Raw genomic sequence first — 27,984 nt, 5'->3', positions numbered from 1 at the left:
AATATAAACATCCCTTAAAAAATGGTTAAGCTTATTTTTTAATTTTTTTTAAACTATGCCTGCTTCCTCCAAAATCTCTTTCTGTCAGATGAAAAGCTCAATAACACTCAGATATCTATGTAGCATGCAAAATGAAGAAAAGATGAAAAATCCTTGATTATGTCCAAAGGAACATAATCTGTCTGTCACCACTTCTACATCTGACTAATACGTGTTTTCTGCCAACTCAGTAATGGTTTCAACACAGTTCCACTAGAGGTGGAAATCACCACACCGGCCATGATACAATATTATCACAGCACTTCACTCATGATATGATATTATTGTGATTTTTAACATTTTGATATATGGTTGATAGAGAGGTAGCTTTGTCAGGCCAAGTTTCCCCAGTGTCGGATGGTTTTTCAGTTGGACCGATTTAATGTCAGTTTGCTCGACTAATGTTATCTCAGGATGGTGATGCATGAGATGAGTATTACCAGAGTTTTTTTAGTTTATTTAATAAAATATTGATATTTGTTATTCCCGTATCGGTATTCTGTATGGATTTTTTCCACTAAAAAACAATGGTGCTAAAAATCTGGTATGAGCTCTACGTTCTTTACAGCTCCACATCAGCTCATTGGCACAGTGTCAGTGGAAACAAAGTTTAGGTAACATATTATATTCAGACTTTTAGTATCAGCCTTGTTTTATGTCAGAGAAGAAGACCTATGAAATAGGAGTAAAAGTATCCTGCAGCAGTTGCCTGTGGTAAATAAATTAAAAATCGGTATAGTCATTTACAAACCCTCATGGAAACACTAGACAGACTACAAGGCCAGTGTCAGTATTATTGTACCCTGTAACATATTCTTTAGTGGTCAGAGTGATTAAAGTTCCCCAACAGCATTCTGCTTTTGTTAACCAGCCACATATTGTGGTAAACACAGATGGTAAGAAACCCAACAACAAGATGTGATATTTTCTACAATGTTCAGACAGTGTTGATGTGTATTGACAGTTTACAGCAAACTGCTTAAAAATGCATTTAAATTACCAGAGCAACAAAGAATCACTTGAGCACACACACACACACACACACACACACACACACACACACACACACACACACACACACACACACACACACAGAAACTCCTTTCTCCCTCATGCACACACATGGACTCTTGCATCCACTGATCACATTAAGCCACCCAGGCCCACCCAGTGACATCAACATTTCAGTGATCAAGCCAAAAGAAACGCCTGCCTTTTCTATGAGCAAATTCAGACTAGAGGGGGAATTACACATGGAAAGAAAACAGTTTGGTATCAACAAGTAATGAAGATATTTTTATGTTTTTAAGAACATTGCAAGTTTAGTTATTTATTTCTTGCAAACCCCATTAGCCTGCCAAGGAAGAGAAGGTGGAAGAGAGTGCAGAGAAAAGTCCAGAAGAGACCAAGGAGACAACAGAGGGAGAAGGAGCAGAGGAGGAGACGAAGGAGAAGGAGGGAGCAGTGGAGGCTGAAGGGGAGGCAGGAGAAGGCCAGACCTCCATTTTCCAGTCTCCTCTTCGTCTGGTGAGAAAGAACAAGATGAAGTTGGTGGTGTGTCACGTGACCCTGCTGGATGGGACTGACTTCACCTGCGAGGTGGAGGTAAGACTGTGATAAAATTCATAGACCAATACAACCACAGTGTAAAACGTGGCTAGTGTAACCATGTGAGATCAAGATAGTATGTTATGGCTCCAAATATAGTGTTTCCACTTTAATATTCTAAAGGTTTGCCTGTCATGGTACAAGAGTTCTCACACTTTTCTATATCTATCAGCAGTTTCTTGCTTCCTTTGAATACTGTCCTTCGAAATGTAGTTTGTTTCTGTGATGTAAGGAGGTTCCTCCAGTTGTTGACAGAGCAGGTCGACACATTGTCCATCTCATGTTCTTATGTGCGTCACGTGAGTGCCAGTTTGTCAATGATGTAATCGCTAATAGGATGTAAGATCTAGTGTGTGTGCACGTCAGTGTGTGCCTGTGCATTTGAGTATTTAACTTCCTTACTCAGTGTGCAGTAATGGCAGAAGCACCCGCTCACATTGTTCAGGGCGTAGTTCAGAGGGATAAATGCATCACAAAGCAGAGCGAGCTGCAGGGGCTTGCCTGGGGACTAAAACACATGCACGTACGCACACACTCCCACCAGATTATGGGGTCTCACAGATTAGTTTTCGGCATCTGTTCCTCCCTAACAAGCACGTGTCTTAGACCCCCTACACGCACAGTTGGACATATTCATTACAGATACATCACACGTGCATCAGCCTTATAGTGTTTCTGTTGGGTAAGAGAGGAGGTTTTTGTATTTTGCTAGTTTTTAATACTAAAAATGATGGTTAATAACATGTTCACCCAAAGGCATGCACATTTTTTAGCCGTTCCTCTCCTCACATTCACACACTCTCTCACATTCAGCGGGAAGCTGCTCAGAATAGCCACTGTGCAGAACCACTGGAGCTGTTAACGCTTAAATCTTTGGTTCAACGACCCCTGAACAGAGCGCTGACCATTTCCCTTGCCAACATTTTCCCATTTGGCTTGAGGGCTTTTGTCGGTAGCCTCCGTGTGGCAAACCTGCATCCTAATCTACAGTATGGCAACGCCCAGCAGCGTGCCAGTGAGAGAGTGCGCTTGTTTGAATAGAAGCTGCTTTGTTTCACAAGAGATAACGCTGATATGGCAACTAACTGCTATTGTCCTATAATGCACGCGCACACACATACGCACTCACACACATATCCATCCATGCCTCCCTCTACATGCTGGCATAGTTAGGATCGCGAGAGGGAGAGATGCACAATGCATTCCAGAGATTAAATTTTCTGTTTTGCCCAGCAGGCCTCCAACACACACACACACACTCACACACTCGCTCACTCACTCACTCACTCACTCACTCACTCTCTCCCTGTCCATTCTTCCATCATCCATCTGTCCTATTTATTAACCCCTGGCATCAAATTTATCCCTGAGTAATAACTTAATGCATATTTTATTAGTTGTAGACCACTGAATAAAAACTCTAGCCAGACATTTTCTGACTTTGTTGAGGGAGTCTTAGTGTCACATGGGCTTAATGCCGATTCTAAGAATTTTACTTAATGTTGGTTTCAGCGGGATTATAGCATCACATGGTTTGTAGTGTTTCATAGCGTCTGTGAAGGTTCTCAGTCATCCAGGTCATCATAGTCAAAGGAGCTTGCAAAGAAAAGCGTCTGGACTTCTTTAAGTTACTTGAAAGTAACTTAAAGAAGTCCAGACGCTTTTCTTTGCAAGCTCCTTTGACTAGTGTTTCATAGCATTTCACTAGGTACAGATGTTTCAGTTTTTAACACTGAGTTAGAAATATGTTTGAGCAGCAAGAAACAAACAGGTAATTCATCTTCTTTTAAATGACTGTGGCTCTAATCCCATTTACATAAACTAAATACATAATCTATACGACTGCCTGTTGATATTCCAGTTGACCTCAGCCAGTGCCTTGCTTGAAGGCACTCTGGTGTAGACTCAGGAACTCTAAAAGGCCACGTTCTCAGATTTGCGTGTGCGTTGCGCATGTGTTTGACGGAGTCTAGGAAAATACCGCAGATGTTTTCAGCCGTCCCAGAACAAGAAGAAAAATGCACTCTTTCATCCCCTTCCTTTCACTCTCACCACGCTCCCTGCCCAGTCTATATGTCTCTCTGCCGAATAGCTGTGCACCAGTGTTACACTGAGGCTGACTAACTGAAAAGAAACAAGCGTTATTTGATTATTTCATTCTTTCCCATCATTTTTCCCCAGCTGTCCACCCTCTTTCTGTCTGACCTTTTGTCTGCTTAAAGGTTGCGTGTGCGTGTGTGTGTGTGTGTGTGTGTGCGCGTGCATGCTTGCGCATGCAAGCATGGATGTGTGCTAAATGTCATTGTCATAGCTGAGTCTGGAGGATTTTATCGCTAACAGTTTTTTTTTGGACATTTAAAGGAATGTGTGGTCCAGATGGCGAGACTGAGAGAGAGCGTGTAAACCAATAATGAAACAGAAGAAAATGAAACACAAGGAAAAGAGAGACTCTGAGAGTGAGAGCTGTGGACAGGAATTTTACAAGTGTCTCATTTTGCCATAGTGAAAAGGTTATGAACTTAATCAGGGGTCCCGTGTGGTTCCAGGAATATTTCATAAGCTTAAAGCTTGATGTTTGAAACATTTTGGGGAAGAAGCTGGAAATATTAGAGTGGTTTATAATATTGTTTTAATAGCAGCAGTTATAATAATAAAATAAATATAATGTTTTGTTTCTTTGCAGAAACGTGCCAAGGGTCAGTACTTATTCTTTAAGGTGTGTGAGCACCTTAATCTACTGGAAAAAGACTACTTTGGCCTGACATACAAGGATAACCATGACCAGCAGGTTTGTATCCATAGACACACATACTCAGGGTGTAACAAATAAGTTAATAATGTCCTCATGAAGAAACCGCAGACATGGATGCTTTGATATTGTGTAGTATATATGGCAGAAGGTAACAGTCTTCTTTTTCTCTTTCCTCTTGTTTCCTTCTCATTCTAGTGTTGGTTGGACCCCACTAAAGAAATTAAAAGACAGATACGCAGTAAGTAAAACTTTTTTTTTCAGGACGCTGACATAAAGACACGCAAGTCCGTCCGTCCGTCCGTCCGTCCGTGCATCTCTTTCGCTCTGCCTTAATGACACAAGATGGCTTTGGTTGTTAGAAAAAAAAAGCATCTTTGTTATCATGTCAGCCAAAAGGCAATGAATAAAATATTGAGCTAGTAAAATGGGACAAGTGTCCACATATCAAAAGAAAAACAACAACTGCATCACAATTAAGTCAAACAAAGGCACCAGAGATATTTGAGACCAAACAGCAGCAGTCTGGCACCCTGGCAGAGGTTACCAGGGTGTGATCGCTCTACTTTATTATTTATTGACCTCTTTATTGACTGTTGTTCATTTATCAAAGGGGGCTGAGGTGTTGGATCTCATCTTTTGTTGACTGACAGCCATTAAGGGTGTGGTACGGAGCAGCGAAGGGTATAAAGCTTTGTTTTATAACTGCATGCATGCAGTATGTCTGTGATAGTGGACAATATGCCCTATTTGTGACAGCGTCTATAGTTTAATGAGAAGCTTAACGACAAACTGGAGATGAGCTCATCAAGTCACAGCTTCTGTAGTTTGTCATTGCATTTTTTTCAGTTAAAAGAACTTTCATTTGGTGTTATTTCCTTGTTAGTTAATTTTTTAGATACAGTTTTGTACTAGCATTTCTCTATCATATCCACCTAAATCTAACATTTAAAGTTGACATTGATTTGTAATTGGTTTTACTGGGGTGGTGGACAACGAAGTAATGCCAGGTCAACATTTTTCTTGGTCATTCAGTAGTAATGCCTTGGGGGTGATGAAAGCAACCAAGTAAAGGGCATATAAAATATATTTATTTTGGCACATTGCTTGCCATAATTGAGTATTACTAAGTATTGCAGATTGAGTAATACTCAGTCCTCTTGCAGCATTTTAATGGACCTAGACACTGCTGTTTCATATTGTCATGCCGGTTGGATCAGTTGACACAGTCACATGGACTGATTCAGAGTGCGACTCTGTAATTCTGAAAGTCACAAATGTTTGAAAATCTTCACTTCTTTTTGTTTGCTGTCCATTTCTTACTTCTCCTTTTTACACTATAACCAAAACAGGCTTTAACACACTGTCGTAAATTTGAATTTGCACTTTTAAGAGTGAGAACATATCATTTAGGCACATAAAATGTTTTTAATTAGTGCATGTTAGGTAGTTATGTCTGGGTGTGTTCAAAGTGTGTGTGGCTGTCGCTCGTGGATGAGCGCTGTGCATCTGGCTGTGTGCTCAGTTTCTCCCGCTGTCTACAGATGTTTATGGCCAGAGAGACAGACCGTACATGTGGGCTGATGTTCATTTGAGTTACTCATATTGCCTGTGTGCGTACACAACACCACGCAAATGACAGGGTTGGCACAACTCTGCTCTAAACTGCCTGGAGTTTACACTCAGCTGTGACTCTGTTTCACTGCATGCTGGGGTGGGATCTAAACATTGTAACTGAACCCTTTTCTGTATTGTTTTGTTTTTGAAACGTGTTCTTGAAATGTTTTTAAATGTTGCTGTCTCTGCAGTCCTTGTGAAAAAAGTTAAACTACATTCTTACAAATTTCTGAAGAATTAAATGGTCAGCTCTTAATGCTTGTCAGTAACCTTAAATAGGAAGCTTGACGTTACACTCAACATACGAAGAGGGTGTTTCCTACGGTACAGGTTATTTTAACAGTATGGGTGTTGTGTGGGTGTGCATGGTTTTCAGGGCTGACACTGTAGAGAGAGAAAATGAGATATTATAAGGTTACTAGAGTAAAGTAAAACATGATACAGTGCATGTAATAGAAAATGCTACAGAAAGTGCAGATAGATTTACAAAGGAGAAAAAAGAAAAAGGAAAAACAGGGAAATTCATTTTACTCCAAGTGGCTGAGGCATCGTGTGCATTAATGTGTCTCAGCCAATAAAAACACAGCTTCGTCCCCCCATAAATATGAAGCTGGCTAGAATCAGATGTCTAAAGTAAAAAGATTTCCATTGCAACAGATACCACAAATAGAAAACCAGCAGTAAATCTTTCAGTCCTTAAGTTTCGGATTAGGACTTTTGAGAATTAAACGGTTTCACTGTGAGAAATAATGAGAAGATTTTTTTTCTATTTTCAGTTTTGACATCAGTGTTGCAAAATATCAAGCAGAGAGCACTACTCTGGATAAAATCCAGTCAGTAAACTCGTCCCATTTGTGTGGCTGTTGATACTTGGCAGCTTTCAGATTTTGTCCAAAATCAAATATACAGTTTTGGATGCCTCAGTCTGGTGATATTGTTTGCCATCTTAGTACGTTTGGAGCCAGTTCAGTTAATGCAATGAGAATTGCATTAGCTTGCACTAATAAATTAGCTAGTGAGTGTAGATGATAAGCAGGTGGCCTCAGGTAGATAAAGTTAAAATCAATGTTGTGGTTCTCTTGTTACTCCCACATAAGCGTCACTGGAATTTAAGCAAAGGAAAAATTAGTTTTCCATTTTATAATAATTTTAAAGAAATGGTTTGCATAAGAACAACTGAGCACAAGTTGACTGCTGGAGGATGAAATGGTCAGAGAACGCCTTTAAAGCGCTCAGTGCTGCCAAAAGAACATACAGAGTCAGTCACTCCTGGACATTTCTCTTACGTCGATGGACCTTTGAGGAGAAAATGTTTTTACACTGATGTGCGACTTTTCCAGATGCGTGATCTTTTCTAATCTGTAAAAATAAAGAGATGACTGGAGACAAATTAGAACTGAAATGAAATTTGTGTGCTTCAACAGAAAACCACAGTATGACAAGGTGATGGATGTGTTAATGGTCGTGATTAGGTCTTTGTTTATGATCAGTGAATCAACATTTCAGTTTGGTATTTGATGAAGCTAAGAAAATAGGTTATATAAAAAATTCTCACTTTCTAGCTTTACTACATAATGATCTCTCTGCCTGTCTTTCTACAGGTAACAACTGGCAGTTTGCATTCAACGTCAAGTTCTACCCTCCTGACCCATCCCTCCTCACTGAAGACATTACAAGGTATACACACACTCACACACACACATCAGGGTCTAACACCCAGTGTTTCCTTTAAAGTTATTACTTTTTATTTGTGTTGAACATAAATTTAAAAAAAAAGTAGCATAATTATTACTGTTTCTGGGTTCAGAGTGGGTGCCAAAAATACTAATATTTTGGGTTGACCTTCAGACATTTAGGGGATGACTTATGTCTGTCCTTAGTTTTAGTTTGATTAACTCATGTTGGGATGCTTCTTAAGGGGCATGAACATGCAAAGTGAGATAGAAAGCACAGGACAGCAACTAGCACCAACACCACAATCCAGCACACTATCACACATAACTAAAATGACACATCACAAATGGGGGGAAAAGGCAGCTCTGGTATCAAAGCACTTATCTGGCCACACATAAAAAAAAGCAAAGTAGAAAATTGTTCCAAAATACAAAAAATTTAGGCCCTACTATCAAGGCCAAAAAAAGTTGGCTTTGTGCACGTTATTTCTTTTTGCATTTATACATAGGCACACACGCACAGAGGCATGCTTCAAGCACACAGCATTTAGACTGAGGTTTGTGTCTAATGGAGCGGACAGCTTCTCTGATGGTTGCACTTAAAGGCTAAACAAGAAAACACTCACACTGTTGATGACCTGCTGCAAAAAGTCCTAAATGTTCTTCAGCTCTGTAAGTCTGCAAATTTATAAGGAGCTCCTGTTAAGTTTTAACAGTCAGATTGCTAATCAGTGCAGTCCACTAGTTGTATTCCACAGGATTTTCCACAGACTGTATCCAATACCTATTTTCTATTCATTAATTATCTAATTAGCCATATTAGAATGGAAAAATGCAGTATTGTCCTGGGACATTATATTGACCTAGTTAACAGGGAGCTGTGTAACTCGATGACTGAGCTTTAAGCCTCCCTGTCAGCAAGTGTCCATCCTGCTTAAAGTGACTTTGAAAGACATTTTCAATAGGCAGAATAACACCTTTGGGTCTTTGGGTTGTTTGAAGCGACGTTTCATTAGATAATGGATTCATGACCAGAGGGTTAATCGAGGGGACAGCTTACACTGTTTAAATCCACACGGCTGCTAGACAAGTCAGTAACTGCAAATATAAACATTATGATAGATAAGTATAACAGCAGTTGTGCAAACATCAAAGAAATTTAATCCACACCAGAGGATCTTATTCTCAGGCTTAAAAGAAGCACGGATGTCTTTAATATTTATTGTGAACAATAGAAGTGCTTCCACTTCAAAGGAAACCAAAGAAAAAGCTTTGAACAAGTTTTGTTCTTGTTTATACTTGACTTGGTTTCAACTTGTAATCCGTCCTTGTTTGCCCCCTTTCTTCTTTTGTAGGTACCTTTTGTGTCTGCAGCTCCGTGAAGATGTGGCTTCTGGACGGCTGCCTTGCTCATTTGTAACTCACGCTCTGCTGGGCTCATACACGTTGCAGGTACACCATGTGTAATTATGTACTTGGATGCTGTGTATTTATTTATCTGTGTTTACATGCACATGTGTGTGATGTGCAGCCGGTGGATACGTAACTGTCTTTTTTGGAAAAAGCCAATTCGTACATAAGTTCTTCTTCTTCTTTTTTTTAACAGGCAGAAATTGGCGACTATGAACCTGACCAGCCTCGCCCTCTGGACTTCATTAGTCAGTTGACCTTCGCACCAAATCAGAACAAAGAAATGGAGGAGAAGATTCTTGAGCTCTACAAGTCCCACAGGTCAGTTAGGAAGTTCTTTTGAGTGTGTTGTATATGAGTTTTATGTGTCTCCAGCTGTGCTTTAAAAAAATTATATTTCCTGTTTATATCTGCACAACTGGACATCACACAGATTTGTACAAGGGAGCTTCCGTTGCGTAGTGTAGAGCAGTTTTACAGTGTCTGTCATGTAAAAGTGATAATAATCCACTTGAGGGTAATCGAAATAAGACCTTATACCAGCTGATTAGGAACAGGGGTTATCTAAACCTAACAAGAGTAAGTAGCAGCAGTAGAAGTTTGATAACATAGTCAGATTGTAGGCTCATGTTATCTGTCCTCATTACATCACAACATTTTTAATAGAGTAGAAAGAGATGCGCAAAGCACTTTACCATTCCAACACAACATGCTGACTTTTAGGCAGCCTGTAGACGATTGACTGTGTTACTTCATCTTTTTCCAGAAAAGATTTCCAGCATAAATTAAATTATCTTCTGGTTTGAAGTAGTGTTTTTTTTTTCTTTTTTACAATGTTAGAGTAAAATTTATGCTCAGTGTGTCTGAACTGCTACAGTGGAGGGCTGGTAAGGATAAGAACCGATTTTCATATTCAGACATTTCACATATGCAATAAAGAACTCTGTAGTGTAGCTATTGGAAGGCATTAAGAGACTATTTTCATGAACAAAGACTTCTACATTTGTAAGTTTGATTCGAGTCTTAACGGTACATTTAAACGGTACGACGGTACATTTAAGTTAAAATTAGAATAAAAAAATACTTGCTATAATCCCATTTAAGCAGAAAATGATCACTATATAGAAATATGAGCATTTTGAATTAACTGAGCCTTTTCTTTGCTTTTCAGGGGAATGACACCAGCACAGGCCGACACCCAGTTTCTTGAAAATGCCAAGAAACTGTCCATGTACGGTGTGGACCTGCACCACGCTAAGGTATGAATAAATGAATGAACCCTGTCCTCTCCATTGTTGTCAACATCTGTGGCTGAGCAGATTCTTTGATGTAGGGAGAGGGTGCTGGTGGGCCTGTGTGTGTGTGTGTGTGTGTGTGTGTGTGTGTGTGTGTGTGTGTGTGTGTGTGTCAGCTGTGCAAACACTCGGGGAGGCCATTACCATGGGAACAGCCAGTGTTTCTCACTGGGATAGCAGGTCATCAGTGTACTGCGTGCATGTTTTCATGTTTGTCTCAGTATGTTTGTGTCTTTATGCAGTATAGGCAGAAAAATGAGAGTCTTATAGATAGAAAGGAAGGATGAGAGATTGAGAAGGGGAAATAAATGGAGAACAGAAATAAGGCCAGAGTGAGATGGGGACAAATACTTGAAAGGGGCATGCTCCACTTTTTGCAACACAGAGAACCAAGGCAAAGATAGAAAAGCAGAGAGAGCCTTTAAAATGCGGAAAATCTTTTTTCCCTTTTTATTTATTTTTTTATGGCATACCAAAGATGTGGGAATTCAGGGAGTTTATCTATTTCTGTCCTGTGCCATTAATTTGTTGCACAAGTCTCAGAATCCCCAGGGCCCACAAAGGAACTGTTTCAAATACTGGATGTCAAAACATTTTAAAAGCACAAATGTAACACACACTGAGTAATAGTATTTCAGGGAATTCATTATTTTAGCTGCGAAAAGGAAAAGATGGACACTAAAGAGAGATGCATTTGATTCGATTCCACCTTGTTCAACATTTTTTTTTTTTCATTACTAATTATTCTTTTCAGCGGAATTTTCAGTCTTTTCATCTCCTTTTTGCAGAAAGTTTAACAAGTTCACCTCTTTTCAGCAAAAAGTTCAGCTTTTTCACCTCTTTTCAGTTACCTGACAACCAGTTTGGCTCAGTGAGATGAGTAGCAGCCTTGAGACGAGGAGCCCCGGGTTCACCCAGCTCCTGGCAACATTTCCTTTCAGCAGACAGTTCAACTTTTTCACCTCTTTTCAGCACAAATTTTAGCTTCTTCACCCCTTTTCAGCAGAATTTATGGCTTTTCACCTCTTTTCAGCAAAAAATTCTGCTTCAACTATTCTCAGCATGATTTTCAGTTTCTTCACCTCCTTTTAGCACATAGTCTTACTTCTTCTGCTGTTTTCAGCAGATTCCACTACAACGCATTCACACTGCATTTTCGCAGGAAATGCAACTTTTTCTAGTTTGCTTTAACATTCCCTCTGTCAGTGTAACCAGCCAAAATATTTGAATGTAGCTGCAGCGCAAGGTCAGAGATCGATGAGCAGCTAATAGCATGGCAAGGCCATGTGATGTTTGTGTGCATGTGTCCTGATAAAACTGTCCATTATCCGCATATTGCATTCTCCATTAGTACAACAGATTTTTCCTGTGTTACTTCACTACTGTAATCAATACCATTAGCAGATGGTCTGGGAGCCTTAAAAGCTTTGTCAGTGTGTTAGTCTGCCAGCCAAATGCGTTACAGTTGTAATGAATGTCACTGTTTGTGTGTGTGGTAATGGTGACCTTAAACAGTCTACTTTAAAAATCAATCCATGCACAGTATGATCTGGCTTGGATAAATAGATGGTGTTTACAACAAATAATTAATCAAATTAATATATGTTATGCACATTTGTATCCTCACAGGATTCAGAGGGTGTGGACATCATGCTTGGTGTGTGTGCCAACGGACTCTTAGTCTATAAAGACAGGCTTCGGATAAATCGCTTTGCTTGGCCCAAAATACTCAAGATTTCATACAAGAGGAACAACTTCTACATTAAAATCAGACCAGGAGAGGTATGTATGCACACACGAATTAGGTTTACCTAAGCTATTTATTTTATTAATGTTTTTACTGTTAAGAAAAAATTTTTTCTCACTGATATTGTGCTTGATAGACGGAGCAGTTTGAGAGTACAGTGGGATTCAAACTCGAGAATCACCGAGCCGCCAAAAGGCTGTGGAAAGTCTGTGTGGAGAATCACAGTTTCTTCAGGTAGACTGATGCATCCATAGTGCCTGTGGAGTCACTTGTGTTATTTTGCTTGAAAAAAAGCTGTGCATCCTCCCAGGAAGTGTGTAAAGAAAGCGTATCTCAAAGTGCGTATTTGTTGCCTTAGACACAGCAGAAACACCCATATAGATAAGCCTGATGCCCGTGTTTGCTTTGCGTGTTTGCACATTTGTATGTTTGTGTTTGTAGAGATGCCTGAGTATTTCTTTCATATCCTGTTCAAGGAGGAGTTGCCTGGAAGCATTTTGCTTTCCTTACCCATAGACTTATAAATGTGATGATCAGTGTTTCATTGCAAAATAAATTAATCTGAATAAGCTTTAAAAGTCACGTTTCTCTCCAGTACCACCTCATCTCTCTCCATCTCTCTTTTTGTCACTAGGTTAAATGCACCAGAGCCTCCTACCAAGGCCCGCTTTTTGACTCTGGGCTCAAAGTTTCGTTACAGCGGGCGAACTCAGGCCCAAACCCGCATGGCCAGTTCCCTCATAGACCGACCGGCGCCCAGCTTTGAACGCACATCATCAAAACGCATCAGCCGCAGTTTGGATGGAGGTAACACACATGAATGCAACTGAAAGTGAGGCATATTTGATATTTCAGCTTCATTCTGAACTACGTCGAATGAATGGACAGATGGAAGGAATGAGGGGCAGATGGAAGTAGGGTCATGGATTTAGGCATTGCGCAGGGTCGTGTGCATGTCTGTGTTTGTACTGATGGTAAATGCTCGATGCCTGACCAGATACAGGAAATAGCTGGAGCATATGTTTCCTGTCACACAGTGAGAGACAGAGAGGGAGAAAGAAAGAGCTGAAAAGAATAAATGTTCTGTGGATCCAAAAGTATGAAAACTTACAACAGAGCAGCAGAGTGAAGAGGAAAAATGCAGATTCTTCACATTTTGTCAGCACAAAAGTCGTCATTAACATCAGATTTAAAAATAACTGTAGTAATCTCATGTAGAACTGTAATAAAACCAGCATGTTCTCTATGTCTATAGAACTGTGATGTGGTTTTGTCTTTACCTTCTTTGCCTACACATTTGTTTTGTTCTGCTTTGTTATGGAGGGGTTCAAGATTCCCAGATCCCAGATTCCAATTCATGCAACTGTGCGCCCCTGTTTAACATGTGGTTATACTGTTAGCTGATATCGCCCCCTGCTGGGTTCATTATTCTACTGCAACTTGATGTTTTATACTTGAGTTTATTTTGGTGCATTTACTCTACTACACGTTTTTGTTTTATTTTTATTTTTTTTTTAAAAATAAAGCTTTTTAATAAAGCTTTTTTTTTTTTTTTTTTTTTTTTTTTAGCAATTATTTACTTGTTATAGTTATTTACTTATTGAAAACTTGCATAACTGTGATTGCCGTTTCTTTTGTTTCTGATTGCGTAGCACCAATGATCAGCATAACTGAGGCTGGCAGGGAATCAGCTGAGAACGGACGCGAGCCTCACCTGGAGCTCCACTCTGACTCAAAGGTGTGTATGTTCATAAATCAGATGTAGCATTTGCAGGTACAAGAACAGTAATAGGAGATAAAAATAGAATGTGTGTAGCTCAGTTCTTTTTTGTTTTTGGTTGTTTTTTTAATTTATACCAATGAGTCTATGTTGTTCCATGGAAATGGTCTGTGTTATATCAAATAGAAATACAGTATGTACTAAGAGCTATAAATCCAGAGACAGTTTCTGCTGTTTCTTGTTACTGTTGTAAGATAGGAGTGTTTGCTTGCTTTATGTTTCTGTGAAATGATGAATATGTGTATTTTCTTTTCCGGGTTTGCAAAACTGTGACACTAGAAGTTAATCATGTGTAAACATAACCATTTACGCATCACTGTTGATAATTTGTGGCGAGTCTCCTCCACTCTGTATGTGTGTCTGATGACAACGACTTCTTAACCGTGGCAGGTGAACAAAGTCTGTTATTTCTACTCTACATGTCCCCCGGCACTCATTTCATATGCAAGTGGGTTCGATCAATTAAAGTCGAGAGTTGTGCCTTTTTCAACGGCTTTCACCGGAATCTACAGCTACAAATTCAAATAGATTTTTCTTTGTCCATTTAGTGATCAGGAATACGTGACTATTGAGACACTGCGATATCAACCTTACCTAAGGCCAGAGGACAGCTATTAATTTGCCTTCACAAAGTGTGAATGTATACAGGAGTGGTAGAGGTACATAAACCAACAAAACGAAGAAAGCCTCATGTCTTCAGTCTCATATTTTTAATGGTTTTCTTATCAACTACAACAAGTCTTAACAGAGCAGCTTTTCAAGTAGTCCAGCATTTTGCTCTATTGGCCTAACTGCTGTCCTCTACTGAGGAGCTGTGTCCCTCTTATTCATAGTGCTCACTACTAACCCGAGCCCGTCTCTGAACAATATATGAGTATACACAGATTACTGCTGTGTGCTGCTGTGCATGCCTCCTGTTCCAGCTCCCTTTCCTCACTCCCCCCCTGTCTCCTCCTTACCCTCGCTCACATCCCAGCACTCTGGACTTGGCACCTGTCTTGGCCCTTTCAGTGGTGACACACCCTGTTGATACTTTTTCTGCCAGCACCTGTGCCTACTGTTTTCTGCACCTATGCTCTACCCTGCTATGTTCACTTGTAAGCGATTGTGGCGTGTTGTTCACTGACTAATGTTTTGTCTCTTTCCCTCTCTCTTTTTTCTTTCACACACTCCCTTTTTAAAAATTTTATTTCTTTATTTTGCCTCTCTTGCATGTTGCCACTTGTTGCTGCCATTTTATGAAATCTGAATAATTTTAATTTTTGCACTCGATTATTTTGATTTGTCATTTAATTTTCATTTCTTCATGGCTTGCTCCTTCACTTTGCGGGTGTGTGTATTCGCCGTTGTTTGATCTCACCCATCTATCCACTCTCTCTGGCTCTCTTGTCATATTGTGCCCTCCCTCATTTCCTGCTTTTTCTTCCTCTCCTCTTGTGTCTTCCTTTAATTTTTCCCTCTCCATCAGTCAATCTTCATGTTCCCCCTCTCCTTCTCCTCATCATCCTCACTCTCATCCATCCCACCCTCCCTCGACTCCATCTCCGAGCTTGACCACGTCCTTTCAGATATCTCCGAAGATGAAGATCGTATCGACGACGTGGACTCGGCACACACGCTGTGGACCCTCCCCTCAAACACCCTGTCCCTCTTCACTGATCAGCAGTTAGCAGATCTTGAGCAGCTCGCACAAAACCCATCATCCTCCCAAACATGCTCCTCAGAGATTTTGAAATCCGTGGAGAGCTGCCAGGCTCAAACCAGAGCAACAGCTGGACTGCTAAACTGGCGAAGCTGGTTCTCTCTGAAGGGTGTGGTTAAATACGTTTCTTTTGTGTTTGGTTTTCTCTCCGTTTCAGGAAATGGAAACATGTGTCTGGCCACAGGTGCATTTTCAAGATTAATGAAGAAACTGCACCTTTTTTCTCCTGCTTTGTTCATGATGATGTCTAAGTGGGTTCCAAAATTAAATATTTGCACCATCACTGCCTGGAATTATAGAGTCTCCAATATGATTATGTCCAAATTAGATCAAATCCTTAACATTTTGACATTTAGATGGACTCATTTGGTGGCATTTCTTACCCAGCATCTTCCTCCAAAGATCAGTAATACAGTTGCTGCTTTATGTTCTCGTCCAGGTCAGTTGAGTTTACCCAACATATCTTCTCTCCATCCATCAATACTCTCAACCATTGCTTCCCTCTCCTCTCTCCCTGCTCGCCCCTTTTCTTTTCCATCTTGCGGCTCTCTCCCTGCCCTCTCTTGCTCTAACCTCATTGCATCTGTACATCGCTACCTCCTGAATCCCTCCCCTCTGTTTCTGCCTTGCCTGTTAGTCGTCTTCCTCCTGGCAGTGATGCTGACAGCAAGCCAGTCTGTAGTCTTAGCCCTGATTTTAGCCACACCCCTCGGTCTGACCCTGTGCTACTTGGAGAAAGTTGTCTCCAGTCAAAGAAAAACCGCTTTGCCAGTGTTTCTCGATGACGGGCCCGATGATCAGTCTGAGAATCAGTTGAGCTCTGTTTTCAACAGGCAGGCTTCTCCTCTCACACCAACACACACGCCTCCTCGCATCAGGCACCGCACTAATACAGAGGCCACCTGGATGCAAGAGATGTGTGATCCAGCTGCATAAAAGCAACATGTATACACCTCCTGGCCCATATTCCACTCCCTCACTTTGTGTTTGACCTCTTTTTGAATGCATATGATGTCTGTCACCTCCTTTTGTTCATTTCCCCCACCAGCACTTCCTCTAGCTGATATATATTTTTTTCTACCTCTTAATTCCTTACCCTGCAAACCCCAGTGTATTGTTTGAAGAAACAGAGTAGAATAAGATTAAATTAAGAGTTAGAACTGTGAGAAGACATTAAAAATGTATAGCACAGAGACAAATATGTACATTGCCAATATAGAGAAAAGGTCACTTTATTAAGAGTTTAAAATAATGTACAGAAATTGAGAGGAAAGCAGAGAGACTGAAAAAAGGCAACGGTAATGATTAGTGATGTTCAGATCATTGTCAGAGTAGCTGCGATTAGAGGTTATTAATTGTAGAGCTCTGTTGTGGTTGCTCTGTGTAATATAAAACTGCTTAATGTCCCTCTAATCAGATGTGGTGACGTAATTATATAAATTACATAAGTGCACTTTTAAGGCAGTATCGATTATTTTTAAAAGTTATTTTCAGTTGCATAGTTTTGCATAGAAAGGGTGATGCTGAGTAACTAATAGTTGATCACATGTTAGAATTGTACATACAGTTGCCTCCAGATGCCTATAGCACCTGCAGCTTATTGCGTTTGTGTATAATACGTAATAAACATTAAGACTAAACAGTGTTACACCTGCCCTGATCCCTGACGTTCAGCACTCTGTCCTCTACCTCTCTGCACTGATCAAGTCATTTTAGACAAAACTCTTCTAGTGTTTCTGTAGTAGCCATCTTGTAAACCTTTAACAGTTTCACTATTTTGGACTTTGAACTCATTATGCAGCTAAGTATAAACGTAAAGCTGTAAATATAAGGCTGCCTTTCAATCACATGATAGAAGTATACACACACTGTAAGCAGTTAGTAGCACCTTCTGTCTCCAGATCTTGACCACCTCAAGCATCCTTTCCTGTTACTGTTCCAATGGGTTTGGTGCCAAGGTCACGTGACCAGCAGTACTCCATAACACTAAAGGTTGCTGTGGAAGAAAATAGCTTTTCCCATCATCCATTTCACTCTTTTCTTTCTTCGTGCCCTTGCCTCCTTCATTTTGTCCTGACTACCATCACCATGACTACGACACTGAAGGTTACGGTGGTGGACGTAAGCCCTGGCGATGCAGACGCCATGCCCTCCCAGGTCTGTAAGGGCTTTGCAAATATTAAAGAGATCAGAATAAATTGACATTATGCAGCTAAGAACTAGTGTGAAGTGTTTACAACATTGGTTTTATGTTGCAATGGAGCAAACCTGTCCTTATTGTCTCCTCGACTTTACCTCACCAGCACTCACCTGGATCCAGTGAACTTGGCCCCCCTCAGGTTCATTCATCTTATTGGTTATTTGGTTGTGCATTGGCCTGTGGCCCGTGTGGGTTGGTTTACTGGTTGGGTTTATTCTTTTCCCAGGGTGAAGTTGCCCTGACTTGAATCTATGGAGGTAGTTTGGGGTTTCTTTTTTAAACAAGAACCAAATCTGGAATTTTATAACCTTAAAAAAAGTTATTGACTCATGTTGCATTAATTTAAAATTATACCTCATGCTCTACATTTGAATTCCAGATTGGGTTTGACTCTTAAAAATAGATCTGGGCACTTTCACCCAACTGTTTTCACTTTCAGATGCTCTGCTGTGGCTTACAGTTTCAGTCTGGTTTCTGGTTTGCACCTGAGGTTCTTTTCGTTATTCTTGAGTTTTCCTGAAAGCGCAGTGTGGTTTTGATGGTTTGTGTGAACATCTGTTGGTGTTTTGAATGCTTTGGATTTTGCATGTTTACCATGGGTACGAGTATCAACAACTGTCACATTCATGAGGAATACCAAAATGAAAACATTTGTGCTTGTACCCATCATCCAATGTTCACCCGAGACATTTGGGACATTTTTGGTGTCAACATCTCACTTTTTTTTTGGTTATATGTAATTTTTTTTGTTGTTTTCATTCTGTTAGTTTTGTTTTTTATTTTATTTGTGCACTGAATTTTCACCATACATTTATTAATTTATTTTGAATTAATTATTATTTTTTTCATTGTGTGCTGTATGTCTGCCTTCCAGAGTTCGTTGAGAGTGCATGGGGACAATATTTATGTGAGGCACAGTAATTTAATGTTGGAGGTTGGTACTGGTATTGTCCGATGGCTGATAATGAGACCTACATGTTTCTGTGTATTCTGATGCCATCAGATCTACAACTATACTGTACAAGACTGCTGCCCTCTCGCACTCTCAGGCTCTGCGTGCATGCCCGCATGTGTTTGTGTGTGTGTATGTTTGTTAATCAACTCTGTACTCAGGTCCAACATCAACAGTTATGATCTTGGAAAGTTGAAAACATTTCAGTGCTAGTTGTCCTCATTCACATGGCAGCTCCTTTGAACAGCTCAACTTGGAAATTTCACTGTTTTTGTGATAAAACACAAATGTCACCTAAACAAGAACCCAATCAACATTTCTACATGTGAAAAACTCACAAGTCATCACCTAATTTGTCCCATTTCAACTCAGATATTTGGCATCTTGCAGCTCGATAATGTAGTTTCCACAGCTGTTGAGTTTGTGGGGTCTCTGTTTTACAAAAAATGAGCTTGCTTTATCTGTCAGCAGTGGATGCTAAAACAAGCTACAAGAAACCGCAAGACTGATCACACATTTCATACAATAGTTGTAGTTTTGTGCAGTTTTTGTCCTTTCATTTTCTCGTTGTTAGTTTCAGATTTGGTCTTTTAAATTTCTGTAATATTAGTCGGAATGTTAAAAATTATATTGCATTAGAAACAACACTTTGTGTTGATAGTTAACTCAGTCTTAATACAAGAATTTGGTCCTTATGATGTTTGAGTTGGAAACCTTTGCCACATGAAGAAAGACTTTAAATAAATACATATTTTTAACATTTGTATTACATAATAATTTTTTTTGTTTTATTTCACTCACTTAGCTGTTGTAATGTAATGTTACTGTTGTAATGGCCAAATATTAAATTTTTTGTCTGGTCACTGAGTCCTGGGACAACACAATGAGAAAATGAGCTTTAAATGCACTACTGAGATTGTTTACAACATTTAGCCATTATTTGATTCTCAGTAGTCCTCAACAGTTTGAATTAATCTAACCAAGTATTATGTGATGGTTATGTTTGTAGCCAATGTTGTCTGAGGGATAGAGATGAGATTAAGGGTGTTCCTGACAGATATAATCCCCAACTAAACACTAAAAAGATTTGCGTATGTGCACAACAGCAACATCAGCCTCTTTAGACCTTTATTCTTCTCCATGCTCCTTGGAATTAGTTGAAGTTGTGTCAGAAACCTCAGTTTTGTATCTGCACAACAGTACAGCAGAAATGGGCTCTTGCAGAAAATTTCCCTGACTGAGTGTTCACAATGGCTGCTCTGTGAATCGGACTGATGGTGACTTAAATGCATGCTCTGTGCATGTTGATTGCAGTTTTTTAAATTTTATCTTGTTGTATTCTGGATTCTCGATTGGTCAGAAGTTTGATTATTGCCAGGCAGCTGTGTCTAACCTGACTAATCCAGCCTCCCTAACACACACGAGGAGCTTTCTTCCTGTTTTCTGGTGATTGGCTGCCAAAAGTCAAGTGATCTGTGGTGTGATAACATACTAAAACAACAAAACCTGTGTGTGAAGCATGGGGCTGATAGTGATCCGTTGCACTAGAGTAGTCTACACACTAATCAGTGTTAGCTGAAATGTTAAACGTGGTTAGAGCAGACTGAACGAGTATTTTTCTCCTCAGTATGTTGTGCCAGTGTCTCTGTGTTGGATTAAATCCTGCAGCCTTCTCAGTACATTAAGAAAATTTGTCTAATTTATCTCAATTTCATGAAATGTCTCCATGCTTGTGTGAATGAGATGAGGAACAGATGGAGGCAGACCTGGTGGAAAAGATACCTGATGTGTAACAAAACAACTATTACTAATGACATTAAAGTCAAATGGAAAAGTGAAAACTAATACTAAACTAAACAAATAAACTAATAATAAGTAAGCAGTCAGATAGGAATAAAGGGTAAGAGAGAGGCAGACTAGCACTACCAGCTCCATGCTCTGCAGATGCCATTCCTGGTCTGTTTTAAGGGAAAAGTCCTTACAAGATGGTGGGCCTTGTTTCACTGCAGCTTGCTGTAATTCATAAGTAATTAGCCGTCATGCACCAATTGTGAAACAACTCCAGTAAATCAGTTTGGTTGTTAGTTATTCAGTGATTATCAAAAGACAACTTAGCTGTTTAAATGTCTTATAGGTCTTTTTTTACACTATATTTCAACCCGTGGCAGATTTGATGTGACAGAATTTGCTGATAGTCTGATACAGTCAGATGATCAAAATCACGGATATTGGCTGATATGTGGGTGCATCGCTAGTGATAAGTCATGTATATGATTTCAAGGCTTTTTAAACAATGCTGCAGTGAAGCACGGTGTCCATCTTGTTTCCCTTCATATTGACAGACTAATGTTCCTGTGACCACAATTTTTCCCTCCCTGTCCCTTTCTCCTTTTATCCGTCCCCATTTCTCCTTCACTATCCCCCTCCTTCTTTTCCTTCCTTCCTTTTCCCATCATTTTTCTGTCTCTTGATCTTGCTCTCCCTTTTTTTAAACTCTCCTTCTACTCTGGCTTTTACTTCCTCTTTTCCTCTTTACTTCTCACATCTCTTACATCCCATGTGTCCCACCTTTCTGATCTTTCATCACTCACATTCATGTCATTCACTCTCTGCCTGCCTCCTACCTCCCCTTCCCCTTATACCTATCCTTTCCTCCCCCCCCCCCCAATTAGGACCATGATAAGACCCAAGAAGAGGTTCTGAAACACCAAGCTAGCATTAGCCAGCTAAAACGCTCCTTTATGGAAGCTCCACCTCCCTCTCCTCCTCAGCCCAACCAGTGGGAGAAACGGCTCACCTCCTCTCCTGCTACGATACGTTTGCAACAGCAACAAGTGGTACGTCTGTCTGGATGTTTTTGTCACTGCAAGACACATGAACTGCAGATAGTTTAGTCTACAACAATAGTGCAGGCGATGGAGCGTTGTGCAGAGGATTTCAGTTGTGTTTTTAGCTGTAGAAACACAGCATTGCAGTCCCTGTAGTAAAAAAAAAAAAAATGTTTTTGACCTTTTTTTCTAATTCAAAGTTTTCTTCTTTTTGTTTTGGAGCGCAGTCTGTATCACTACACCCACTGCTTTCTTTTTATCGCTTATATTTGAACGGGGTTTTTGGAGTGTGGCAACTTTATGGCAGCAGATTTTTAATCTGCACTCTTTTACTTGGTGCCGTGGTGGTGTTTCCACAGCGTGTTCATTATAGCTCATCCATCACTTAACAATAATTTCTGGGTGTTCCTTTGAAGAAAACTGACCAAACATCAATAACTGTTCATTCCCTCCCAGCAGGACTGATGTTACGTTGGGGTTTTGATTTCTGTCTGTTTCTAGTTTACTCTGTAATAGTGGTGTAACAATTCTTGAAATCCACAGATTTGTGCCTACTTTGCACTTTTGGATCCCCCTTAGCTGACGTCATGAAAGAGTAGTAGCTTCTTTCTCTTCTTTTGGCTTTTCTCAGGTTATCCTATTTAAGATCTTATCTTCTAATATACACTTTGAATAGGTCTTAGCATCCACAGTTTCACACACTTTACTAAGAGTGTTGCTCAACAGCTGTTTCCCATCCTATATTTACACATCCTTATAACAGCAATGTAAAAACTGCTGTTACACATGCCAAAACAGTTATTTAAAAAGTCCTTTACTGTGAAGTTTGGCTAATATACACACAGGAAGCAGCTACTAGCTTAGCTACTCCTGTGGCTATCATAAGAAGTGACTTCTAGAACTGTTACACCTCTACTATGTAATCATAAAGCATTTCTTTGTATGTCTGTATGCTTTTGAGGATGATTTATCTTCTTTTGGCTTTTCTCCTATATAAGATCTTATCGTCTGTCTCATTTGTTCATGCTGTGTCTTCTCTCTGTCCTTTTTATTGTGTGTTGCTATAGAGTCTTGCAGAGGAGATAGCGTCAGTTCTTTTCAGTAGACACACTGACATTGGACTTGATTCAACTGCTAAGGCTGCCTGCATTTTTCCTGAACCACCACTAGATGCTGTTAAAACTACAAGTTCAGCTGCTACTTCTTCTTCCGCTGCTGTCTGCAGTTTTTCTGCACCACAAAGGCCTCTTGCAACCCTATCTACTGCCCTCTCTGCCACTGAGGTGCTTCTGCTACTACCAAGCATTTAGGAGTCGCTTTAGTTTAATTCAAAAACATAAACTACTCAGGATTGTTGGTTTAAGGGGAAGTTAATACCACAATCAAATATACATGTTTTTTCTAGGCCGTAGTGCTGTTTACTTTGTCTTGGCTGTGAAGATTTCTGCCTCTTGAATATAATAGATCAACTGCACTTGGCTTGAGCTGCTCAACACACCAAAATTGTAATAATGACACATTTACTCACCTGGATGTGAACTCTATGAGCCATTTTCTTTGTACCAAACTACACCTGCCAACCAAAGCAAGGTAGATGCTTCCTTCTGCACAGTGATATGGCTAGATAAAACTACAATCTAGAAGAAATACATGTATTTTTGATTTTAGGGTCACCTGTACCTTTAACCAATCGTCTTTCTGTTTAACTTGAGAGTAAACTGACGCTTTGTAATTCTTCAGGTATCTAAGGATGCCTACCAGATGCGTTTACAAACCAAAGGGTTTAAGATGCCCATAATGCCTGCTGTAGATGCCGGATGAATGGTAGCAATAATTAGTTTGTGATGGCTCCATTCATCCCAAAAGAACGGGCACACAATGACCATAATGCATTTAATCTAAACCAACTCTTTAATCTATGAATGGGTGCATGGCTTTGTCTTTTTTTTAACATTTATTTTTCCTATTTTATTTTGCTGGTGATTGTAAATATGTGTGAATTTAATGCTAATGTACTAATCTGCTCCGTTTCATGATCTGTGCTTAAAATGCAAGCAGGTATTGAAGCAGCAGCTTTTGTAATGTAAAAAGAAAAGCTGAAATGGCAGCCAAATAATGTGCTTGGTTAGTGGCTTTTTTTAAAGAAGCTTTTAAAACCACACAAAAAGGTTTTCAAGTGAGGACTGAATCCATTATGATGTATTTTCGTGGTTGTCTCAAAGACACTGCTGACTTCAATACCACGCTTCTTTTGCCTTTTTATGTATGTGAAGATAACCTTTTTTATTTATTGATGTGGTATTGTCTTTAATCCATCTTTCATCTTTTTGTTTTACCTTTTCTTTTTGGTTCTTTTATCCCGTCTCTTTTCCCTGCTTCAGGGAACCTTATGCTTTATGGGGGTTGCATGAAAAAACAGTCCACCAGGCACAGAATAAGAGACAATAAAAGTGAGGGGGATTGGGCACAAATAACAAAGGCAGCCCATTCCCACATGCTGTGATAACAGACATCTTAATACTGCTAACATTGATGGTGTGTGATTAATAATGTCATGCTAACTTCTCTGTCACGCAGGTCAGTGTGCCCCAAACAGAAGCAGCAACAGCTGATAACACGATCTCTGATACCAAAGAACCCGCAAAGGTGGTCCTGACCTTCTTCTATTAATTCCTCCAACCCTACATTCATGACAATTTTTATCCATTACTTTCTTCATGCCTTCATTCATTTTCCACTTGCAGCTTAAATTTTCTGTTCCTGCTACACCCTTCATTATCTGTCCTCCCTTTCTTGTCTTTGTCAACAGTTCTTCATCTTCTTCTGTTTTGGTGTTACTTTATTATCTTTTAACTGAGCTTAATTTTTTCCCATTTATGTTCAATGATCATTTTATTCTTTTGTTTTCTTGTCTCCATGCGTTTGTTGTTGTGGTGTGTGTGCGCGCATGTGTGTTTGCGCACCTCGTTGTGTTTGTGTCTGTGAACCGGGTGTACATGCGTGCTTGTGTGTGTGTGTGTGTGTGTGTGTGTGTGTGTGTGTAGACAACCGAGGTTGAAATCGAGGAAACTGTTGTCGTCCAAGAGATTTCCAGAGCTCCCAAACCTGGACTTGTCACGGTTGCAGCCAGTACCCCCGCTGCTCCTTCTGCGGAGCAGGAAATGAGGGAACAGGAAGTGGAAGTTCAAGAGGAAGCGGTGGTAGTTGAGGAAGCAAAGCCGAGGAAGGAAGAGAGCATTTCATCTGAGAGCGAGAGTGAAGAAGAAGCAGAGTACCATCCATATCTCCCTGTGTCCATCTCTCACACACAAATACCTGAGGAGAAGGAAGAGGAAGAAGAGCAGGAGAAGCAAGAGGAAGATAAGATGCCAGAGCTGCAGGTGTTGGCTTCAGATGCTTCTTCTCTTCCAGCTGAAGTCATCCAGCCTGCAGAAGAAACCCGTCGAGAAGAAGTGGAGTCCAGGAAGGAGGACGACACAGAGACAGAGAAGACAACGAATGCCGAGGAAGAGAAAGAAGTTGAGCGTGAGACTGAGGAGAGCACAGATGATCCGATGGTGACGCCCGATGAAGCTCCTAACGGCCTCACCCTGCCTGAGGAGGGTGTGACTGTAATGGATGCTCGTGCAGAAGAAGAGGAGGAGCCTAAAATGAATGGAGAGCCCTCGCTCACTGAAGCAGAGCCGCTGCCACAGGTTATTTGTTGCTCTGAGGTAAAGTCTTCACTGGGCCGACTGCGGAGCTTCCCCGGGCTTTGATCCCTCTCCTGCCAACTATAGAAACACCCACTTTTTTCCTTCCCTGCTTTTGAGAGCGCCGGTTTCCTTCCTGCTTGTGTGAATATTTAAGCCCCATGTACATCCTCACACTCATCTTCATCCTATGAAAATTAAAGCTTTATATTAGTATGCTCAAAACTGCCGAAACCAAGGAGCAGTGCTTTAAAGTTACAATTCACCACCATTGTTTTGGTGTTCATATTGATTCACCTACGTGAATATTTTCAGTCTTTATTTTAATTTACATAAACATACATTTGACTTTCTTTCATATCTGCTGTTGTCAGATACCATTCATACCATTATCATGTCCCACGCAGTGTGGTGTGTTGCTACTTTTTTTTTTAGTGTTGTGAAGTAAATGGGGCCTAAGTGGGAAATGCATGATGCTGTTAGGTGTGTTTTTGTTTTGTTTTCTTTTTCTTTTTGCTTTGCATGCTGCATTTTGATATGTGCGTATCCTCCACGTGTTTGGCAGTGATGCTCCTCTTTCTGTTTAATTGGCGTGTTGTGGTCATCACAGTGACAGTGTTGTGGAAATCATCATTGCCAACCACTCATCTTTGCACCTTGTTTACATTATAGTAGCTCTTTGAGTCCCGCTTGTCATATTGGCTCATTTTTTATGCACGTTGGTACAGTGTTAGGCTGCATGTGAACGCCAAAGATATCTCCATAGTTGTCCTTCTGCCATAGCTCTTTTTATTACATTGCATTGCAGACGTTGTCTTACTTGTGTTTCTCATGGTTTTGTCTGCATGGCTTTTGGAGCTCTTGCTTCTGTGCATGAGTTTTGCTGCAGTGGCTCACATGTGCTGTTTACATCTACATGTACTGGTGTTTCCTGCACAAAAATATTTTCAAAATGATGATGATAGAAGATGATTTTGAAGACAGATTTGTCAACTGCATAGATAAAAATTTCTTTTTTCCCCATGTCTGCCTCAGGTTTAATATATTAACTCTCTTCCCTCCCCCCCCCTCCTCACTCCTCTCTCTGCTCCCTCCCCAGCCGCCTGTGGTAAAGACAGAAATGGTGACTATATCAGACACGTTTGCAGCCCAGAAAACCGAGATAGCCACTAAAGAAGTGCCCATCGTACATACGGAAACCAAGACCATCACATACGAGGCTGCGCAGGTGCAAACACGAGAGAAAAAAACCCGGAGAAGCTTGTTTAGTTTTTCCCCATGTGTGTCACCATCCGTGGTTCATATTGTTTGTGTGAAATATTTAGACCGATCGTTGCTATGTCAGCATACTCCATGTTCCAAAGTGCTTCCTTTCTAGCTACAGTGCATGACGCCATCTTTTCATTCTGCTCCTACAGGAAACGAGTTGTATTTATTTATTTATTTTAAACATCAGCTAATGATCTCTTTTTGTCTCTCTCAGTTGGATGGTAATGGTGATGGTGAGCCTGGAGTGTTGATGACTGCTCAGACAATCACCTCTGAATCTTTGTGTACTACAACAACCACACATATTACCAAGGTACGAACAGACCCCCCCCCCCCAAACACACACACGCTCATTTCTGTTGAGCCTGTGTCTTTGTGACATAACATAATGCTGTACTGCAGCCATTTGCAAACTGCCCAATTTGAAATGTGATGATCTTTTGTTGCAGACGCTAAAGGGCGGTCTATCAGAGACGAGGATTGAAAAACGCATCGTCATTACTGGAGACTGTGACATCGACCACGACCAGGTCAGTTTTCAGTGACGCAGCCTTTCCCCTCTGCTTTGCCTCGTGTTCCAACAACTTGGCTCATGGGGTCTTTTCTTCCCACCAAACGTGGATGGTGTGAAAGTCTCTAAAAAAGTAATCTTAGATAAATAAACCACATCCAAGTCCAAACTTGGCAGCTTTAAATTTAAGATCCTTGTTCTGCAGATTGACTCATAAGGAAATAATTTTCTTTCATTTAGAAGATTTAAGGGAATAGATGGGTTTCTGGGATATGTCAATCATGTTACTTGCAGTCTTAATGCTACGTTTTATTTTTGAATCACTTATTTGACACACGCCATCAGATCCACCCATATTCCAGTCATTGTTGGAATCTGCTGCTGTGACTTCTTCACCACATCTTTTCATGTATAAAATGTTGGCATACTGCTTTTTTTTCCCTCCTGCAGTGACTAATTTCACATACTATGTTTTTCTGTGATTGTCACATTTCCTCAGTGACAATCAGAGTACAGTAAAATACACACTGCACAGAGGAGATCACATCTCAGTTAGTCCAGTCCAGATGTATGAAAATTGATCTTTTTTAAATACTTTAAACTAGCTTCCTAAAGACCCCAGCAAAAGTAATTGATCTATTCTGCCAGCCTTAATTTGAGCCATCTCTTAATTATGCATGGCCCTGAAGTTGGCAATTTTTTGTACACTGTTTGCCAGATTCAGATACTTAAAAAGCAATACCAAAAGTCTCATTGTCCATATTGGGGTGTAGCGATACAGGTACTTAGGCAGCGCAACATTTGTTGAGAGTGGTTGCTAGCAGGTTTGCCACGGTCTCCAGTAGATAACATGGAAAACTCCATGTGTCATGTGAGATCTTTTCACCTGTGTGAATAGCTTCATGGGAATTC

At 40.3% G+C, this 27,984-nt stretch overlaps 1 protein-coding gene across 18 annotated transcripts in view; it reads left to right on the top strand.

Annotated features, from left to right (window-relative positions):
• epb41l2 (erythrocyte membrane protein band 4.1-like 2) overlaps positions 1–27,984 on the top strand; it is a 49,769-nt gene that overhangs the window by 17,929 nt on the left and 3,856 nt on the right. For 6 of the 18 annotated variants that reach the window (XM_084952202.1, XM_084952204.1, XM_084952203.1 and 3 more), the window contains exons 4-23: positions 1,393–1,644; positions 4,331–4,435; positions 4,595–4,637; positions 7,615–7,690; positions 9,042–9,138; positions 9,293–9,417; positions 10,268–10,355; positions 12,021–12,173; positions 12,275–12,372; positions 12,773–12,945; positions 13,791–13,876; positions 17,727–17,777; positions 17,924–17,959; positions 21,445–21,609; positions 22,668–22,883; positions 24,178–24,246; positions 24,645–25,313; positions 26,392–26,520; positions 26,776–26,874; positions 27,011–27,091. In XM_084952202.1, the coding sequence (XP_084808328.1) occupies positions 1,393–1,644; positions 4,331–4,435; positions 4,595–4,637; positions 7,615–7,690; positions 9,042–9,138; positions 9,293–9,417; positions 10,268–10,355; positions 12,021–12,173; positions 12,275–12,372; positions 12,773–12,945; positions 13,791–13,876; positions 17,727–17,777; positions 17,924–17,959; positions 21,445–21,609; positions 22,668–22,883; positions 24,178–24,246; positions 24,645–25,313; positions 26,392–26,520; positions 26,776–26,874; positions 27,011–27,091 (2,811 nt within the window). Of the gene's footprint in view, positions 1–1,392; positions 1,645–4,330; positions 4,436–4,594; positions 4,638–7,614; positions 7,691–9,041; positions 9,139–9,292; positions 9,418–10,267; positions 10,356–12,020; positions 12,174–12,274; positions 12,373–12,772; positions 12,946–13,790; positions 13,877–15,386; positions 17,778–17,923; positions 17,966–18,694; positions 18,755–21,444; positions 21,610–22,667; positions 22,884–24,177; positions 24,247–24,644; positions 25,314–26,391; positions 26,521–26,775; positions 26,875–27,010; positions 27,092–27,984 lie in introns of those variants that run through there. The other 12 variants (XM_084952206.1, XM_084952210.1, XM_084952209.1 and 9 more) reach the window with 12 other exon arrangements.

Source organism: Perissodus microlepis, chromosome 15, assembly GCF_051167445.1.
Source record: "Perissodus microlepis isolate ML-2025 ecotype Zambia chromosome 15, ASM5116744v1, whole genome shotgun sequence".
Lineage (NCBI taxonomy): Eukaryota > Metazoa > Chordata > Actinopteri > Cichliformes > Cichlidae > Perissodus > Perissodus microlepis.
Note: the sequence above shows the minus strand (reverse complement) of the source record. Positions and strands in the feature narration are given on the sequence as shown.